Source organism: Manis javanica, chromosome 12, assembly GCF_040802235.1.
Source record: "Manis javanica isolate MJ-LG chromosome 12, MJ_LKY, whole genome shotgun sequence".
NCBI lineage: Eukaryota > Metazoa > Chordata > Mammalia > Pholidota > Manidae > Manis > Manis javanica.
In genome coordinates this window covers 17,136,038-17,149,768 of record NC_133167.1, presented here as the reverse complement: position 1 = coordinate 17,149,768, position 13,731 = coordinate 17,136,038, and the positions used below count along the sequence as shown (strand labels likewise).

Sequence of the window (13,731 nt, the reverse complement as noted above, 5' to 3'; positions counted from 1 at the left end):
AGAATATAAAACAGTCATAAGCATTTATCAATCTAACACCAGATCAAAATAGAAAACAAAAACTGTTGGAAATACAAGAAAATTTGACAAATCAACACATCTATAATATTTTTGTGATAGTTGAACATAACCTCTCTCAGAAGTTAACAAATCAAATAGACAAAAATAAGTAAGGCTATAGAGGATTTAAATAACAAAATTAAAAGTTAATAAACAGAGAATACTGTCTTTCAAAAATACATGTGGAGCACTCAGAAAAATAAATGTATTAGATTATCAAAACATTTCAATAATTCTAAGAAAGCAAAAACATATATATGCTGACCACAATGTAATAACAGTATAAATTAATAACAAAAGAATAATCCCTTTCAATACAAAACTGCAACTACTTACAAGTAAATAAAAGCACCTTTTTACATAATTCTGAGATTAAAAAAGAAAATCAAAATGGAAGTTACAAACTTGGGAAATGAATGACAATAAGAGAAACTGTGTATTGAGTCTTTTGTTGGAATGGCCCAAATGGTATTAGGTGAAAATATCTAGCATTAAATGCATTTATTAGGAGATAAGAAAATTTCATTAAGCAGTTGATTTTTTAAAAGGTTCAAATATCAAGAAAATGAACCCAGAGGGGGAAAAAGAATTAAAGATAAAAGCATACATTGGATTTCCACTTTTGTCAATACTTGACTCAACTCTAAGAATACCTTGAAAAACTGAATAAAATGGGACAAACATTTGCTTGAAGGCATCAGATTCAGAGAGCAGAGTAATAAATAATTACTAGACAAGAACCATAAGACAGAAATCCACAGGTAAGTTAGGCGTTAGTATTGATTTCTAATTAGCTGTATTTACCACTTCCAGAAGAGGAAGCTAAAAGGCTGAGTGGTTTATACTTACAGGGCTGGGTGAAGAAAAGCTGGAGTTGATGACCTCTTATATCCAAACTTGGGACCCAAAAGGATTAGGAACTGGAAATAGACCAGCCTTCTAAAGGACTGCAGCTCAGCTTCAAAGCATCTCATTCCAGAAATTGAATTAAGGTGATCCTGGAATGCTTGTGCTTTCAGGCAACTGTCAGGAACAAAAGAAATCTTCCCTGAGGAAAATGAAATCACGTTAAGCCTCAAATTAGTTCTGTCAGAAACTTAAAGAAAACATTTTTTGGCACACAGTCAAAAGTAACCAGGTCCAGGAAGAAATATGATAACATCAACAAAAACTACCAGAAACAACAGACAATAGAAACTATCCCACATAGGTTCCAGATAGTGGAGTAATTGATCATAATCCTTAAAATAACCATGGTTACAAAAATAAAGGGGATAATAAAAGATAAAATTAAGAATTAAGAATTTTGGCATTCAAGTAGAAATATAGAAAAGGGACCAATCTGGAAAAACTAATCAAAATTGAAAACTGAAAAATGCAATAGTAGAAATTAAGAACTCAATGGATAGATTTAATAATATGAATAGAGAATTACTGAGCTAGAAGGGACAAAAGAACACAAAAATACAGAAAAGAGGGTAAGAGATAGGAAGGATGCTGCACAAAGTCTAACATACATAATTTGAAGTCCTAGGAGAGCAGAAAAAGGAATGGTGTAAAAGCAATAAAAATAAAAAGAAAGCCACACCTAGTCACATCAGCTCTCAGCCTAATTGTTGCTCCTTTAAATTTAATATGTCCTTTCTCCTTCTGGCTGCCTATAAATAATCAATTCTTCAAATGCTCTTAGAACAGGCTTTACTATGCTGCTGGTTTCCTCACTAACCGGTTGAATAATCTTTGACCCTGTGTTTTTATTTGTATAAGTCATGTTTTTGACTTTGAAATAGCAATGACTTTTCAATATACTTTGAATCTATATGAAACAAAGGATTTACAGAACTACATTTTCCTCTAGCAATACTTCCTGTACTATTTTATTGTTTTCCATTTTATTAAAAAATAATTTTTATCACACTCACTAAATCTGGTCTCACCCTGCAGCTTGAGAAACTCTGCCTTAGCAGTCTTGGGAGTGTGTGGATTGCAGGGAGTTCACGGGGTAGAGCTGCGTTTACAAAAACAATACTTAAATTTCTTTGTTTCTCTGTCAGGCTTCCCTTCTCCAGGAAATCAGATGACCCAGAACACTGGGCTGTTTTGTGTGTGCATATGGTGAACAGGAACGTCAGCAGAGTTCGCACCAAGCAAACTTCTTGTACTTGAGACCTCGCGCAAGTGTGAGATTCGTCGAAGAGGGCCAACGTAGAGCTTATGGGTCAAAGCCTTTGCGTTAGCCGGTCGCTGCCCCTCGCCGGGAGGCTTACAATTGGAGAAAGCGGCTTCTGTGTGGTTATTAGGTTTGTTGGAGGGACTGGGGACCGTTAGGAAGAGCGGCCAGTTAGGGGCCTGGCCGGCCTTAGCCCGTCCCATCCCCAGCTACCCTTGCTCTTGACCCCGCCCCACCTCATCTGTCTCTGGGAGATTTCCTGGCGCTCTGCATTCGCGGTCCAAAGACGCAGCGGCGCGAGCCATGGATCGCCTGGGTGCGCTGGGCAGCGCGAGACTGCGGTGGGCGCTGTTTCGGACGCGGGTGGCCCGCCCTGGCCTCGGCCCACGTGGAGCCAGAGCCAAGGGCTCGATCCCCGCCGCTTTCCCTGCGATGGAGGCAGCCGAGGCTCCCAGAACCGGGCCTGGCCAGGGGAGGCTGCGGAGTCTGGAGGAGCTTAGAGGGCCAGGCCGTCTGCACTTTCTCTTCAAGCTGTTAGTGCGGGGCTACATTTGGCAACTGCACAAGCTCCAGGTAAGCCGAGCGGGGGTCTCGCGACCGGGGAGATGGAGCGGGCATCCGGACGGAGAAAGTGGGGATGAGGAAGCGTTGGACAAAAGTAAAGGACCAGGACACTTAGCTCGGGAATCCTTGGGAGTATGATCATAAACTGGAAATCCCTAGGGGTTATGTGCAAGGGTAGACAGAGCCCTTTGACCTGAAATGGACAGGTCTAAGAGTGGTTGATTCAGGAGGGCACCAGAAAGGAGGCGATTTGTGAGGCTAGGCTGAAAGTGGCCACAAGTTGAGAGAAGAGGGAACTGTCTTGGTAACAACAGCACAGCAGATGGCGAGTGTATAAACTGCCAGATGTAGAGCCACTCCTTAATTCAGTGATTATATTGGGCACCACAGACTTCTTCCAAAGGAAATGGTTTCAGGAGAATTACAGAGACTTAGCAATTTGCAAGGCATATTTTCCCTTAGAAGGAAGAAAGATGTTTCTCACGGAGTGAAAGCAAAATTACAGTCTTTAAGGGAAAGATGCATTTTTCTTATTAAGAAATCAAAGTCCAGTAAGAAGGCTTTATCCAGTGGGTTGCTGATACCAGGCAGGGTTGAATGGATAGCCCATTGTCAATGCACAGGGACTGGAAAAACCAATGTTGGAGAGGTTTTAGAAAATGAGCAGAAGAGATTCATGTGGGGTCTGTCTTTTTAATGACTACTCACAAGTATTGACACATCCTTTCTGAGCCAGGTATTTTTCCATGTGCTGGGGTTGTGTGATGAGGCCAGTGACCTCATGGGGCATATATGCTCTTTTGGGAAGAAGGGAGGACAAAGGAGTAAACAAATCAATAGTTCATTTCAGAAAGAGAATTTGAGAGCCTGGTCCACGGTCAGGAGAGTAGGATCTTTGACTTGGTGTGCCTTTTTGGCACAGGTCTGGTTACTAGCGATGACCAGGGGAGTAGGCAGGCCTTGGGCTGAGCTGATGAACTGCCTGGTTACCATGAGGCTGTGCTGGGAAGTAGCCAAAAGCGGGAGGAACTATGGACTCCTTTGAAGAGGGCCTTGAAAGCCAGACTAAGGGTCCTGGTTCCTCTGAGGAGCCATGGTGGGCTCTTGAGCAGGCATGGGGTGAAATGGCCCCCAAGGCACACTGTCCAGGTTGTGGTGTGTGTAGTAGGATGGACTGGACAGGAGAAATGGAGGCGGTCAGGTGACAAAGGTGTGGGTATGGTAGTATCTGAACCAGAGAAAGCAGGACTGGGAGTTGAGGATGAGGGAGAAAATGACTCTGAAGGTTTGAAGGTCTAAGCTGACCATTTTCTATGCACCTGCATCCTTTGTACCTGCCCAGGCTGCTGCTGCCTCCCTGAGGCCTTCCCTGTTGGGCTCATGTTTCTAAGACTTGGTGGGCACTCAGAGATGGTTAAAAAATCATTCCCTGTGTGCTCAGCTCCATGGAACCAAGTAAGCCAAGAAACTAGAGTCCTGTAAACTTCCCCTACTTGATTTAACATCTAGAAATATGAGAGGCCCAGTGAATGCCCCAAGGGTGGGGACTAAGGATTTCTCATCATTTCTCAGGGGGAGTTTACTGGGAGATTTTACTCAGGATTATCTCTAGAACAGTAAGTGCCAAAGAAATTCTAGACCACCCTAGGAGGTGGAGGAGGAAAGAGGAGAAAGCAGGAATGTGTGACCTTTTAAAGGAGAGGCCAGAGCTAGGATTTAGGAGAGTCCCCTGGCTCTAGCTGTTGTACCCCAAAGATCTGGAGTCACATGAACCTGGGTTGTCCCAGGGAAATATATTAGCCATTCCCACTATACATGGCTGGTGTGAGTTAATAAAGATCAAGGTGCTGCACATCTGTAAGACCCAGGTAATATGTTTATGGAGGAAGAGAATGCTTTCCAGTCACCTACATCGTTATTGGTTCAAATTTGTTTGGTTGCCACTCCACTGGCTTAAACTATAAAATAGCTTTATTGGTTCAAATAACCAAAAAGTCTAATAATTGAGTACCCTTAAGGTATAGTTTGCTCTAGGGATTCATGAGATCATCAAAGCTACAGTTCTGTTTTTCTGCAGTTCCCTTGACTCTACTTTCTTACAGAAGTTAATTGCCTGGCCTGGGTTAATTGCCCATTCCTGAACTCATCACACTGGAAATAGGCTTACCTAAACTACCTTAGACTTATGCAGGCTGACCCCTGAAGCTGGGATTGGGGTTCCACCTACTTAGACCAGATGGTTACTGCACAAGAGGGAGAAGTGGAGTTGATATAAAGGCAGCCAACCATAATGTCCCTGCAACCTCATTATCAAAAACTGCATATCACACATAAAAATAATAAAACCAGCTTTAGCATTATAGGACTCAGTGGGTAGTGGAGTGGAAATTGGGACATGTGAAGATCATGCTAGTCCATAAATGCCAGTTCCTTTCTCTTTCCTAACTGAAACAAAGTCAGGAATGCTCGGGAAATGAAATGCGAACCTATGTTAGATTTACATGTAAATTTACATTAAATTGGTATCTTTTAAAGGTGTTGACCCTGAGAGTGATGAGTTCAGCTATCTATTCTGTCGCTCTTATTTAGACTGCCTGAGTTGGTCACCTGTCTGATGTTCCCCTAATGCCTGTGCACATCTGTCATTTCATGTATCAAGTTTCCTTTTTTTTTTTTTATTAAGTATCATTGATATATACTCTTATGAAGGTTTCACAAGAAAAACGATGTGGTTATTACATTCACCCTTGTTATCGAATCCCCCCCCATACCCATTGCAGTCACTGTCCATCAGTGTAGTGAGATGCCACAGAGTCCCTATTTGTCTTCTCTGAGCTACACTGTCTTCTCAGTGTCCCCAAACACACCATGTACACCAATTATGATACCCCACAATCCCCTTCTCCCTCCCTCCACACCCACCTTCCCCCACCCCTCCCCTTTGGTAACCACTAGTCGCTTCTTTGAGTCTGTGAGTCTGCTGCTATTTTATTCCTTCAGTTTTGCTTCGTTGTTATACTCCACAAATGAGGGAGTATTTGTCTTTCTCTTCCTGACTTATTTCACTGAACATAATACCCTCTAGCTCCATCCATGTTGTTGCAAATGGTAGGATTTGTTTCTTTCTTATGGCTGAATAGTATTCCATTATGTATATGTACCACATCTTCTTTATCCATTCATCTACTGATGGACCCTTAGGTTGCTTCCATATCTTGGCTGTTGTAAATAGTACTGCGATAAACATAAGGGTGCATATATCTTTTTGAATCTGAGAAGTTGTTTTCTTTGGATAAATTCCTAGGAGTGGAGTTCCCAGGTCAAACGGTATTTCTATTTTTAGTTTTTTGAGGAACCTCCATATTGCTTTCCACAATGGTCGAACTAATTTACATTCCCACCAGCAGTGTAGGAGGGTTCCCCTTTCTCTGCATCCTCGACAGCATTTGTTGTTCCTAGTCTTTTCTATGTTGGCCATCCTAACTGGTGTGAGGTGATATCTCACTGTGGTTTTAATTGGCATTTCCCTGATACTTAGCAATGTGGAGCATCTTTTCATGTGTCTGTTGGCCATCTGAATTTCTTCTTTGGAGAAGTGTCTGTTCATATCCTCAGCCCATTTTTTAATAGGGTTATTTGCTTTTGGGGTGTTGAAGCATGTGAGTTCTTTATATATTTTGGATGTTAACCCCTTGTCGGATATGCCATTTACAAATATGTTCTCCCATACTGCAGGATGCCTTTTTGTTCTGCTGATGGTGTCCTTTGCTGTACAGAAGCTTTTTAGCATGATGTAGTCCCATTTGTTCATTTTTTATTTTGTTTCCCTTGCCTGAGGAGATGCATTCAGGAAAAAGTTGCTCATGTTTATATTCAAGAGATTTTTGCCTATGTTTTCTTCTAAGAGTTTTATGGTTTCATGACTTACGTTCAGATCTTTGATCCATTTTGAGTTTACTTTTGTTTATGGGGTTAGACAACAATCCAGTTTCATTCTCTTGCATGTAGCTGTCCAGTTTTGCCAGCACCAGTTGTTGAAGAGGCTGTCATTTCCCCATTGTATATCCATGGCTCCTTTATCATGTATTAATTGACCATATATGCTTGGGTTTATATCTGGGCTCTCTAGTCTGTTCCATTGGTCTATGGGTCTGTTCTTGTGCTGGTACCAAATTGTCTTGATTACTGTGGCTTTATAGTAGAGCTTGAAGTCAGGGAGTGTAATCCTTCCCGCTTTATTTTTCCTTCTCAGGATTGCTTTGGCTATTCGGGGTCTTTTGTGGTTCCATATGAATTTTAGAATTATTTGCTCTAGTTTGTTGAAGAATGCTATTGGTATTTTGATAGGGATTGCATTAAATCTGTAGATTGCTTTAGGCAAGATGGCCATTTTGACAATATTAAATCTTCCTATCCATAAGCATGGGATGTGTTTCCATTTATTGGTGTCTTCTTTAATTTCTCTCAGGAGTGTCTTGTAGTTTCAGAGTGTAGTAGGTATTTTATTCTTTTTGAAGCAATTGTGAATGGAATTGATTTCCTGATTTCTCTTTCTGCTAGTTCATCGTTAGTGTATAGGAATGCAACAGATTTCTGTGTATTAATTTTGTATCCTGAAACTCTTCTGAATTCAGATATTAGATATAGTAGTTTTGGAGTGGGTTCTTTAGGGTTTTTTATGTACAATATCATGTCATCTGCAAACAGGGACAGTTTAACTTCTTCCTTGCCAATTTGGATGCCTTTTATTTCTTTGTGTTGTCTGATTGCCGTGGCTAGGACCTCCAGAACTATGTTGAATAAAAATGGGGAGAGTGGGCATCCTTGTCTTGTTCCCAATCTTAAAGGAAAAGCTTTCTGGTTCTTGCTGTTAAGTATGATGTTGGCTGTGGGTTTGTCATATATGGCCTTTATTATGGTGAGGTACTTGCCCTCTATACCCATTTTGTTAAGAGTTTTTATCATGAATGGATGTTGAATTTTGTTGAATGGTTTTTCAGCATCTATGGAGATGATCATGTGGTTTTTGTCCTTTTTGTTGATGTGGTGGATGATGCTGATCATATGCTTTTTATCTTTTGTTTTGCTAATGTGATGTATCATATTGATTGAGTTGTGGATGTTGAAACATTGTTGTCTCCCTGGAATAAATCCTGCTTGATCATGGTGTATTATCCTTTTAATGTATTGTTGAATTCAATTTGCTAATATTCCACTGAGGAATTTGTATCTATGTTCATCAGGGATATTAACCTGTAATTTTCCTTTTTAAAATATTTTATTGGAATATAGTTGATATACAATATTATATTTGTTTCAGATATACAACATAATGATTCAATAATTATATATATTACTAAATGCTTGCCATATTAGGTGTAGTTACCCCTTGTCACCATACCGACATATTATAATATTATTGATTATATTCTCTGTGTTGTATTTCCATTCCTATGATTAATTTATTTTATAATTTGAAGTACCTCTTTATCCTCTTATTTATTTATTTATTTGCTTACTTATTTGCCTCTTTATCCTCTTCATCTATTTCACCCATCCCTCCATCCCCCTCCCTATTGTGACCAACAGTATGTTGTCAGCATTTATGGGCTTATTTCTTTTTTATTTGCTTGTTTGTTTTAGATTCTACATATAAATGAAATCGTATGGTATATTCATATCTGATTTATTTTGCTGATCATGATACCCCCTCTAGGTCCACCCATGTTGTTGAAAATGGCAAGATTTCCTTCTTTTTATAGCAGAGTAATATTCCATTGTGTATACCACATATTATTTACCCATTCATCTATGGATGGACAGTTGGGTTGCTTCCATATCTTGGCTATTGTAAATAATGCTGCAATGAACATAGGTGTGCAAATATCTTTTAAAATTAATGATTTTGATTTTCTTCGGGTAAATTCCCAGAAGTGGATTGCTGGGTCCTAGGTATATCTATTTTCAGTTTTTTAAGGAACTTCCGTATTGTTTTATACAGTGGCTGTACCAATTTACATTCCCACCAATAGTGCAGGAGGGTTCACTTTTCTCTACATCCTTACCAACATTTGTTATTTCTTGTCTTTTGGACAGAAGTTATTTTGAGTGGTGTGATGTGATATATCATTGTGGTTTTGATTTACATTTCCCTGATGATTAGTGATGTGAAGCATTTTTTCATGTGTCTTTTTGCCATCTGTAAGTCTTCTTTGGAAAAAATGTCTATTCAGGTCCTCTGCCTATTTTTTAATTGGGTTTTTTTTGGGGGGGTTGGTGTTGAGTTGTATGAGCTTCTTATATATTTTGGATTTGATTTGTATTTTAGTTTGATGTAGTCCTATTTGTTTGTTTTTTGCTTTTGTTTTTGCTTTTGTTTCCCTTGCCCGAGGAGATGTATCCAGAAAAAAATTACTCACGCTGATGTTCATGAGATTCTTGCCTATGTTTTCTTCTAAGATTTTAATGTTTTGTGTCTTATATTTAGGTCTTTAACCCATTTAGAGTTTACTTTTGTTTATAGTATAAGACAATGATCTTGTTTTATTCTTTTATATGTTGTCCAGTTTTCCCAACACCTTTTATTGAAGGGACTGTCTTTTCCTCCATGTATATTCTTGCCTCCTTTGTCATATATTAATTGACATTATATGTGTGGGTTTATTTCTGGGCTCGCTATTCTGTTCCATTGATCTATGTATCTATTCTTTTCCCACTACCATACAGTTTTAATCACTGTAGCTTTGTAGCACAGCTTGAAACTAGGGAATGTGATATCCCCAGCTTTGTTCTTCTTTCTCAAGACTGCTTTGGCTATTTGGGGTCTTTTGTGGTTCATATAAATTTTAGCAGTATTTATTTACTTATTTTAATTAAAATATCATTAATATACAATATTATGTTGGTTTCAAATGTACATCACAGTGGTTCAACAGTCCCTGTGATCAACTTATATTGTAATTGTGAATTATTGTGCCCTTTTATCCCCCTCCCCACCCCGCAGCTGCCCCAGTCCCTCACCCTTGGTAACCACTAGTCATTTCCCAGTGTCTTTGAGTCTACTGATGTTTTGTTCCTTCTGTTTTGCTTTTTTAAAATATTCCACATGTAAGTGAAATTATATGATATTTATCTTTCTCTGCCTGGCCTGTCTCTGAGCATAATACCCTCTAGATCCATTCATTTGGTTGCAAATGGAAGAATTTATTTTCTTTTTATGGCTGAATAATATTCAGTTGTGTGTATGTACCATATCTTCTTTATCCATGCATATATTGATAGACACTTAGGTTGCTTCCATATCTTGGCTATTGCAAATAGTGCAGTGATAAACATAGGGGTGCATATGTCTTTTTGAATCAGGAATCTTATCTTCTTCAGGTAAATTCATAGGAGTGGAATTACTGGGTCAAAGGGTATTTCTATTTTTAGTTTTTTGAGGAACCTACATACTGCTTTCCACAGCAGTTGCATCCAATTTACATTCCCACTAACAATGTAGGAAGGTTCCTATTTCTCCACATCCTCACCAGTATTTGTTGTTTCTTGTCTTTTGGATAGTGGTCATTTTAACTGGTGTGAAGTGATATCTCATTGTGGCTTCAATTTGCATTTCCCTAATGATTAGTGATGTGGAGCATCTTTTCATGTGCCTGTTGGCCATTTGTATTTCTTCTTCGGAGAAGTGTCTCCTCAGGTCCTCTGCCATTTTTTAATTGGAATATTTGTTTTTTGGATGTTGAGGTGTATGAATTCTTTATGTATTTTGGATGTCAACCCCTTATCAGATGAGTTGTTTATGAATTTAGTCTTCCATACTGTAGGATGCCTTTTTGTTCTGCTGATGGTGTCCTTTGTTATACAGAAGCTTTTTAGTTTGATTTAGTCCCACTTGTTCATTTCTGATTTTGTTTTCCTTGCCCAAGGAGATGTATCCAGGAAAAAACTGCTCATGCTTATATTCACGAGATTTTTGCCTGCTTTCTTCTAAGAGTTTTATGGTTTCATGACTTACATTCAGATCTTTGATCCATTCGAGTTTACTTTTGTGTATGAAGTTAGATAATAATTCAGTTTCACTCTCTTACATGTAGCTGTCCAGTTTTGCCAGCACCAGTTGTTGAAGAGGCTGTCTTTCCCTGTTGTATATTTCATGGCTCCTTTATCATATATTAATTGACCATATTTGTGTGGGTTTATATCTGGGCTCTCTATTCTGTTCCATTGATCTATGGATTTGTTCTTGTGCCAGTACCAAATTGTTTTGATTACTGTAGCTTTGTGATAGAGCTTGAAGTTGTGGAACATAAACACTTCCAGCTTTGTTTATCTTTCTCAGGATTGCTTTGGATATTCAGGGTTTTTTGTGATTCCATATGAATTTTAGAACTATTTGTTCTAGTTCTTTGAAGAACTGTTGGTATTTTGATAGGGATTGCATTGAATCTGTAAATTGCTTTGGGCAGGATGGTCATTTTGACAATATTAATTCTTCCTATCCACAAGCAGGAGCATGAGATAGATTTCCATTTATTTGTGTCTTTTTAATTTCTCTCATAAGTTTCTTGTAGTTTTCAGAGCATAGGTCTTACATGTCTTTGGTTAGGTTTATTCCTAGGTATTTTATTCTTTTTGATGCAATTGTAAAATGGAGTTTTTTTCCTGATTTCTCTTTCTGCTAGTTCATTGTTAGTATATAGGACTGCAACAGAGTTCTGTGTATTAATTTTGTATCCTGCAACTTTGCTGAATTCAGATATTAGTTCTAGTAGTTTTGGAATGGATTCTTTAGGGTTTTCTACGTATAATGTCTTCTGCAAATAGTGAGAGTTTAATTTCTTCCTTACCAATTTGGATGCCCTTTATCTCTTTGTGTTGTCTGATTGCCATGGCTAGGACCTCCAGTACAATATTGAATAAAAGTGATCAGAATGAGCATCCTTGTCTTGTGCCTGACCTTAGAGGGAAAGCTTTCACCTTTTCACTGTTAAGTACAATGTTGGCTATGTGTTTGTTGTATATGACCTTTATTACATTGAGGTACTTGCCCTCTATACCCATTTTGTTGAGAGTTTTTATCATGAATGGGTGTTGAACTTTGTCAAATGCTTTTTCAGCATCTATTGAGGTGATCATGTGGTTTTTTATCCTTATTTTTGTCAATAAGGTATATGATATTGATTCACAAATATTGTACCATCCTCGCATCCCTGGAAAAAATCCCACTTAGTAATGATGGATGATCTTTTTTACATATTTTTGGACTCAGTTTGCTAATATTTTGTTGAGAATTTTTGCATCTATGTTCATCAGAGTTATTGGTCAGTAATTTTCTTTTTTTGTGGTGTCTTTGTCTGGTTTTGGTATTAGAGTGATGCTGGCCTCATAGAATGAGTTTGGAAGTATTCCCTTCTCTTCTACTTTTTGGAATACTTAAGAAGGATGGGTATTAGCTCTTCTTTAAATGTTTGGCAGAATTTGGCTGTGAAGCCATCTGGGTATGGAGTTTTGTTTTTAGGTAGTTTTTTGATTACCAGTTCAATTTCATTGCTGGTAATTGATCTGTTCAGGTTTTCTGTTTCTTTCTGGGTTAGCATGGGAAGGTTGTGTTTTTCTAGGAAGTTGCCTATTTCTTCTAAGTTGTCCAATTTATTGACAGATAATTTTTCATAGTATTCTCTAATATTCTTTGTGTTTCTGCAGTACCCGTTGTGATTATTCCTTCTTCATTTCTCATTCTCTTTATGTGTGTACACTCTCTTTTTTTCTTTATAAAGTCTGGCTAGGTGTTTATCTATTTTGTTTATTTTCTCAAGGAACCAGCTCCTGGTTTCATTGATTTTTTTCTATTGTTTTATTCTTCTCTATTTTATTTATTTCTGCTCTGATCTTTATTATGTCCCCCCTTCTGCTGACTTTGGGCTGCATTTGTTCTTCTTTTTCTAGTTTCTTGAATTGTAATTTTAGACTGTTTATTTAGGATTATTCTTGTTTCTTGAGGTAAGCCTGTATTGCTATGTACTTTCCTCTTAGAACTGTCTTTGCCATGTCGCACAGATTTTGGGCTGTTGTGTTTTTGTTTTCCTTTGTCTCGATGTATTGCTTGATTTCTGTTTTAATTTGTTCATTGGTCCATTGATTATTTAGAAGCATGTTGTTTAGCCTGCATGTGTTTGTAGGATTTTGTTTTCTTTGTGTAATTTATTTCTAGTTTCATACCATTGTGGTCTGAGAAGGTGCTTGATACAATTTCAATCTTTTTTAATTTATTGAGGCTCTTCTTGAGGCCTAATATGTGATCTATTCTGGAGAACATTCTATGTACACTTGAGAAAAATGTGTATCCTGTGCCTTTTGGGTGGAGTGTTCTGTAGATATCTGTTAAGTCCATTTGATCTGTTGTTCAGTGCCTGTTTATTTATTTTCTGTCTAGTTTATGTTTTGATGTGAGTAGTGTGTTAAAGTCTCCTAAAACGAATGTGTTGCAATCTATTTTCCCCTTTAATTGTTAGTATTTGTTTTACATATTTAAGTGCTCCTCTGTTGGTGCATAGATATTTATAATGGTTTTGTCCTCTTGTTGGACTGATCCCTTATCATTATGTAATGTTCTTCTTTGTCTCTTGTTACTTTCTTTGTTTTGAAATCCTTGAGGTGTAAAGTTAGGTTGCTTATTTGAGAATTTTCTTGTTTCTTAATGTAGGCATTTATTGCAGTGAACTTCCATCTTAGAACTACTTTTGCTGCATCCCGTAGGCTTTGGGTTTTACCATTCTTTGTATCTTTTCCATGAAGCCTCCATTCCCACTCTCCACTGAAATCAGCATCAAAGGCCAGATGATCTGTGGTCTTCTGCACCTGGCAGGCTTTGTTCTTCCCAAAGAAGAAGATATCATTTTTAGCTCCAGAAACTCCAGTAGCTCCACCACCAGGTAAGT

General features: G+C 38.2%; 1 protein-coding gene across 2 annotated transcripts in view; it reads left to right on the top strand.

Annotated features, from left to right (window-relative positions):
• Positions 1–2,364: 2,364 nt before the first annotated feature.
• The window catches only part of CYP27A1 (cytochrome P450 family 27 subfamily A member 1), a 39,304-nt gene continuing 27,937 nt past the window's right edge, over positions 2,365–13,731 (top strand). The window contains exons 1-2 of one of the 2 annotated variants that reach the window (XM_073218092.1): positions 2,365–2,803; positions 13,589–13,725. In XM_073218092.1, the coding sequence (XP_073074193.1) occupies positions 2,534–2,803; positions 13,589–13,725 (407 nt within the window). In that variant the 5' untranslated portion in view covers positions 2,365–2,533. The remainder of the gene's footprint in view (positions 2,804–13,588; positions 13,726–13,731) is intronic. The other variant, XM_017649584.3, reaches the window with a different exon arrangement.